The following is a 7,003-nucleotide window of genomic DNA, read 5'->3' as shown; positions in this document are numbered from 1 at the left end:
TTAATAAATGAAAGGAAGCATTTTTACACAAGAACACATTTGTAATGATTTTCTTCAGCAGCTTTTAAGTGGAATAAACTTGCTGTGCTCTGTGGTTTTTTACTTTCAGCCACTCCATTTCTTTATTTTCTTTTTTGTGTTGCAGGAAATGTTTCTGCAAGTTTATTAAAACAGAATTTTATTTTTTTAAACCTTTCACTGTGTGAATATGACCTGAACATATCCTCTCATCCCTTACAGTCCCACTGTATTCATGTTTTGTCCCCTATCTGCACAGCAATTGACGACATCGCAAAGCAGCACTATTTTAACAGCTTTTTCAATGTTATGTGCTTCATTATGGCACAAAAGGCCAAGAAGATGTATATTAAGTATATAGGTTCTAATTTAGCTGCGACATATTCTTTAGTTTGTTGCTGATAGAAAGCAAATGAGAACTTCCACCTGGTAATATATTTTTAGCATTTCATGATGTTTTATTTTTAAAGAAATTATTTTTTATATTTTGTTATACAAAACATAAGTTTGTACCTGAAACTTGATGATTACATAACAGAGTGAGTTGAAGAAAAGTCTTTATTTGGAGCTGTTGTTCTGTAAGTAAGTTAACTTTAATCATTTGTCTTTTAACCACAAAACATATCCTAAACTGCATAAGCTTGTAGGGCTAGAGCATTGAGATGTTCTTTTACATAATGTAAAGTTCAATAACCAATAATCATGTTGAACACACATCACTGGATGATGATGATGATGATGATGATGATAGTTTGCTGATATTGGAGTAAAACTCAGAACATTCCCTTCCTGTAGCGATGGATCAACTCGGACACGTCCTCCTTACACACTTTTATCCAGCCGTCCTCCTGCATGTGGTACACTACAAAAACACACAAACACAGGTGAACACTTATAAACACATTATCCTGCATACATGAATGTGAAGACAAAAGATTTACCGCAAACACAAATGAATGTTTATAAAACTTTCAGACTACAGAGTTTTTAAAAATAATTTTCGATATATTAGATGTCAGGAAAAAGACGGTGAGAGGAAAAAGAGTAGAATCAGAGACATATTTGAGAAAAATGAATTCTGAATTGAAAACTATGAATTTTTTTTACAACAGCAACGTTGGTGATAGAAGTAGTATTACAGCACCACACACACGCTAGAAATTTGTTGGCTGCACATCCTGTTCCTGTTGCAATCTCCTGTTCCATCAAATCCCAAAGCTGCTCTATCGGATCGAGATCTGGTGACTGTGGAGGTCATATGAGTTCAGTGAACTCATTGTCATGTTCAATAAAATAAGTTTGAGATGATTTGAGCTTTTAAACATGGATCGTTATCCCACTTTAAGCAGCCATTCAAAGATGGGTGCACTGTGGTCACAAAGGGATGGACATGTTCAGCATCCAATCTCAGATAGGTTGGTGTGTTTAAACAATGCGAGTTTGTGCTAAGAGCTCCAAAGTATGCCAAGAAAATATCCCCACACTACTGCATCTAAAGCAGCCTGAACTGTTAACACAAGGCATGATGGATCCATGCTGTCATGTTATTTATGCCAAATTGTGACCCCACCATCTGAATTTGGCAGCAGAAATCGGGCCTAATCAGACCAGACTACATCAAATCTTCTGTCGTCCATGTTTGTTGAGCCTCTTTAAATTGCAGCCTCAGTTTTCTGTTCTTTGCTGAGAGGAGTGACACCTGGCGCGATCTTCTGCTACTACAGCCCATCTGCTTCAAGGTTTGGCATGCTGTGCTTTCAGAAAGCTCTTCTGCATGCCCTGTTTGTAACAAGTGGATGATTGAGTTACTGTTGCCTTCCTATCAGCTCAATATTACCCAGAGAACTGCCGCTAACTGAATTATTTTCTCTTTTTCTGACCTTTCTCTGTAAACCTTAGAGATGATTGTATGGGAAAGTCCCAGAAGATCAGCATTTTCTGAAATACTCAGACCAGCTCGTCTGGCTCCAGCCACCAAGCCATATTCAGAGTCATTTTAATCACATTTCTTCCTCATTCTGATAATCAGTTAGAATTTCAGCAGGTTGTTTTGAACATGTCTATATACCTAAATGCAGCAAGCTGTTGTGAGATTATTATACACACACATATATATTTGTGTTAACAAACAGCTAAACAGATGTACCTAATAAACTGACGGGTGACTGTATACTTCAAGGCCACTGTTCTCATTTCCTGTATTCTTTGAATATTTGCCAAGGTGTAGTTGCTTAAACTGTGTACATGCAGTATACAGAATACTGTATATATATATATATATATTTTATATATCTTATGCTACCTTATACTTCTAATCAAAGAATTGTTGAATCATTATAGGGCTAGAGGCCACTTTATGCCCTTGATTAAAGATTGTGCAATCATTACACTGTTTTATGATGCATTATATTGCTGAGTATAAGAAATGCTGCTTGTGTAGAATCATGGCCTTCCTTTTCTGATTACAAAGAACAGAACATACTGTGTAGAGGTTGTCTGCCCCATCTCACCAGGAGGAGATGAAACAGGAAGCCAAGGCCGTCACTTATATATATATATATAAATCTTTACACATCTTTATATGTTTATAATTTTGTTAACAAACAGCTGAACAGTTGTACTGCATCCTTCAAGGCCACTGTTCTGATTTCCTGTATTCTTTGAATATTTGCCAAGGTGTAGTTGCTTGCACTGTATACATGCAGTAAACAGTATATTTTAGTTTTTATCAGTTCTACATACATACTTTTATTTTAATTAATCAAAGGACAAATGTATACAAAACAACAGGAAATGAAAGACTGTCAGACTGCATTTGGCTCTTTGAGCTAAATACTAACATGAGCAAATTCTTACATTGAGTAGTTGTACCTTTATTGTCAGAATCAGAATACTTAATTAATCCCTGAGGAAATAATGTATTATTTACAAAGAAAACTTTGTAGTATTAGCTAATTAGCACTAAATACCAAATATCACTGATGCTAATATGAACCACTGAAGTTTGTGCCTGACATAGGGTGAGGAAAGATTACCCAAGTTCTTGGTTCTCTAGGGAACACCAATGTACTAACTGATCTATCCAGTAATTCAGATATCAGTCTGGCTCAAGTGAATTTATTTACTAACTGGTAGACCAGAATGGTCATTCTTTTAGTTATGCTATCAAATGGCTTAAAAAACAAACAAACAAAAAAACAACAACCCTCAAACAAACAAGAAGTTTCTTGTGCTCTGTGCATACTTACTGTTTACCACTCCACCAGAGTAGGCGTCTCTGTGTGTAGCGTGAGCGATGCCCCGACGGCCGAGTTCATACGCCTCCTCTACTGTCATGTCTTCCCTGTAACCGCTGTCCACCACACCGTAGGCATAGCTGTTCCCACAGCCGGTGGAAAACATGCGGCCAGACAGACGCGTCCCATTATCATCCACATAGTACAGACCAGGACCCTGCAGAACAGACAGTCTGTTATGTAAACTGAATTTTATTATTTTAAAGGCTAAAGTGGACATAGTGCATTTTCTTAAAATTATTCTCACATCAGCTGCTCTCATTAATTACCAGCCTGCACTGTAACATTACTACCTTTTGATTTTAGCTCATGTAATTATCTGATATATGCAGTACTGTATATGCTTTTACCTTCTAATGTCTTTAAGATTACACTGATGATCACAAGATTTTGAAGCCTATTAGATGGTTTCAGAGTCATACAACATTTTGATATTATTTCCTTTTATACATCATTTAATCAATATGTCATGTTTGTTGTGCTATTATGTATGTTTCTTTAAACTGCACAGACACTTGTGTGGTCTTAAAAGGGGTCACTGAATTTAAGGATGTGGTCATCCAACTTCTCGTGGATTCTAATCAAAACCACAATGTTACTAACAATGTTTTTACAACATAGTAGTGTACAATATTAGGCTCGGCTTTAGCTGAGCTAATGAAGTGAGACAATCATTTTTCAGTTGTGAACAGTAAAATCACACAAACCCACCCTCAGCTTACCTCTTTGTCCCATCCACAGATCATGCTCCCCATGGAGAGGCCCATTCCTCTGTAGCCCAGCATCATGTTAGATAACAGCTTAGAGGCAGCAGCCACAGAGATACGGTGGTTGTTCCTCAGCCTGTAAAGTCTGGATGAAATTACAATAAATTATTGATTTATGAACAAGTCATTTCACAAATTGTTCAACTATGTGGTCAGTCCAGATTATCCTGAATTTATAATCTGTCAAAAAAAAAATCCTCCATATAGCCCTCCTGATGTTTTTTTTAACATTGTCTCTTTCAAAATGGAAAAGAACAAGGGAACCGAGTATCACACAGTGGATAAAACAAATGATGGTGGCTTTGCCATTGGAGCGGATAACATGTATACTGAAAAGGAAATTGGATGTTTTTGAGAAGGTGTGGAGACCATTTGTGAATTTTGTAGAAGGATTTGTATTATCTGAGGAGGACGAGGACTGAGGGCAATGACATTTGATTTGGGATAATGATAAATTTAGGCCTTTAACGGAGTGACAAATCTGATGACTTTTTTGTTTTCTTTTTGCTGTCTGAGAGGAGTGTATGTTCATGTAGTATTTAGAATGTTGGACTGTTTGTAAGTCATTAAAATGTAAAAAAAATAATAAAGATATTGTTGGAAAAAAACATTGTCTCTTTCATTGAAAGAAAGCCCTCCTGATTTTAAGACGTGCAGGAAAGTTCACAGGCGTGGAGCATATATTTTGTTTGTTGTAATGAGATGAAAATAGAAAAAAATTGTATGTTTTTATATAAAAAACAAGGTATGTGATGACTACGTCAGTTTAATAAATCTGTATTCATTGTGTTTCAGTAAGTTATAATTCTCAAAGGCTTGACTTGAATTCCACACAAGAACCTCTTGTTGTGAAGTCTTAATTAAGCTCTTTGCTCCACTCAAACAAAATCAGTTTTCTTATTTTCATTCCACTTTTAAAGTTTCTTCTTTCTTTGTTCAAAGTCATAAAACATTCAAGGAGAAACTAGATAAAATACTTTAGTGTGTTTCCTATCATGCGATCAGGCAACAATACACCATCAAAGCTGAGAAAAATCATGAAATAATTGAAGTCTTTAGGAGATAATATGTAGGACAGACCTGCACTCTTTGGCCAAGAGTCTCTCCCAGTACTGACAGTCTGCAGCGCTGCCTGACATGGTGCCCAGCAGGTACGGGTTGATCTCTATCACCTTGTTCACATCGTTGGATGCTGCAAAGACATGAATAAAATGTATTTTACAATACTATTCCTAAAGTCTTGAGCCACCTCATTAATGATAGTGTGTGTTTTTCTATACAGGTATGCTTTTACTGCATTGGCAGTGTGTTTGAGATCATTGTCATACTGAACAATTAAGACTTCAGGGAACACTAGGTGGATCAGCTGAGGTCCAAGCGTATCTCTTAGGTTGTACAGATTTTTTAGGATCCGCTGCACACCATGCTGAGATATGCCAAGTTTTCAGCTAAGGACTGTTTTGGGAATCATCTTGTTGGTATAAAAATAACACTTTATGTCAAACTGTGTTATTTATGGCATTTTTCATAGATTCAGCTAAAGATATGCAAACAAATTGTGTTTTTGGCTGCTAGTATCAAAGTAGCTAAAGATAAAAATTTTAAATCACCTCTTTTCTAACTTGTCAGTTATGTGTGGACAGAACATTGGTTCCCCCTTAGAAGCTTTTATATGCTTGAATGAGTCAGAAGTCAGTGTTAAGTGGCTTACCACTGGAAGCAAAATTTAAAAGGGCGTCTCAAGTCTTCTTTTACAGTACTGTAGGAAATGTATAAAAATTAAGAGTAACCACATGGAGAAGCAAATCTCTACCCTCCTTACACACCTGTTGTGTAATATTTGGACATTTTACTGGAAGCTGTACCACCTTAATTGTGGCTGGACAATAACTGATTGGGTCATTATTCCCTTCGCCAAATGTGAATGCATAATGTTTCCAAATCATTTTGTGTATTTTAAGTGATAAAGATCCCCATTTACCTAAGTAACGCCCGGCTGAAGCTCTGGAGTCCACAGCCACGATGACTCCATGCCTGAACTTGAAGGCCAGAGTGGTGGTCCCGTGGTTCATTTCAATGCACACACCTCCATCGCTGTTACAGGACTTCAGAAACCCTGACGGCTGAAATGAAACCCCAAAATAAACAGAATGGGACGCGTGATCTGTGATAGCGCATGAAAAATGAAGTTTAATGTTTCTGATATTCTTACAATCACGATTGTTTATATAAGTGATTCAACAGGAAGTAAAAACGCTCAATGAGCACAACAGACGCGTAAAATTTAGGCCAGGGCGCGTCTGACGCTTACGGCAGGTTTACTGTAATCACTTTGTTAATTTAATGCCAGATTTAAAGTCACTCACCTCTACACCAGGCGGAACCGCAAATTCTTGAGTTTTGCTCCCAAATTTGTAGTGGTTGGTTCGGTCAACGAGGTGCCTCTGTCTCACTGGAAGAATCTGTCCGCGGACTTCAGAAAAAGACTGAAAGTCGCTCACTTGAAGAAGTGCCATTATCTACTTAAATAGATAAACTATATTTTAAATTTATATATGTTTATGCAGAGTAGGTGTCGAGTTTTCTAAAAATGACGAAGGCGATTGACACCAAGGGTGGTTTCCTTGTACGTGACAAAGAAATAGAAAGTGAAAGGGTTTTTAATGGTTCGTTTAAAATATTAAATTGTCTTTTCTTTTTTTAAAAAAGATACAAACATTGTAAACAAAATAATACCGAGATGCAACCATTTGCATATACGAATTTGTTTTAAACCAAAAACTTAGTTAATCAAAATAAACTCTGCTGCAGAAGGCTGAAAACCGAACTGACCAATAGAAAAACGTTATTTTGTCATCATCAGTCTCTAAGCGGAAATGCAGCCCTCAGGTTCTGTCACTAATGAGCTCACTAACATCAGTT

At 36.8% G+C, this 7,003-nt stretch overlaps 1 protein-coding gene across 1 annotated transcript; it reads right to left on the bottom strand.

Moving 5' to 3' along the window:
• Positions 1–560: 560 nt before the first annotated feature.
• Positions 561–6,719, bottom strand: psmb8a (proteasome 20S subunit beta 8A). The gene is made up of 6 exons (XM_024798370.2): positions 6,448–6,719; positions 6,063–6,204; positions 5,162–5,273; positions 4,037–4,166; positions 3,267–3,471; positions 561–880 (listed from the first exon to the last, which is right to left on the bottom strand). Exons 1-6 carry the CDS (start codon positions 6,595–6,597, stop codon positions 792–794), a joined length of 828 nt encoding a protein of 275 aa, XP_024654138.2. The 5' UTR covers positions 6,598–6,719; the 3' UTR covers positions 561–791.
• Positions 6,720–7,003: the final 284 nt, after the last annotated feature.

Source organism: Maylandia zebra, linkage group LG22 (assembly GCF_041146795.1).
Source record: "Maylandia zebra isolate NMK-2024a linkage group LG22, Mzebra_GT3a, whole genome shotgun sequence".
NCBI classification, from domain to species: Eukaryota; Metazoa; Chordata; class Actinopteri; order Cichliformes; family Cichlidae; genus Maylandia; species Maylandia zebra.
This window is presented reverse-complemented; position numbering and strand designations above follow the sequence as displayed.

Excerpts from the sequence above, each read along its gene's own strand:
- psmb8a (XM_024798370.2), bottom strand. The coding sequence starts at position 6,597 with ATGGCACTTCTTCAAGTGAGCGACTTTCAGTCTTTTTCTGAAGTCCGC. Across the intron at positions 5,274-6,062 it reads TTCAGCCGGGCGTTACTTAG|CATCCAACGATGTGAACAAG; the intron begins GTAAATGGGGAT and ends ATGTCTTTGCAG. Across the intron at positions 881-3,266 it reads CTCTGGTGGAGTGGTAAACA|TGTACCACATGCAGGAGGAC; the intron begins GTAAGTATGCAC and ends GTGTTTTTGTAG.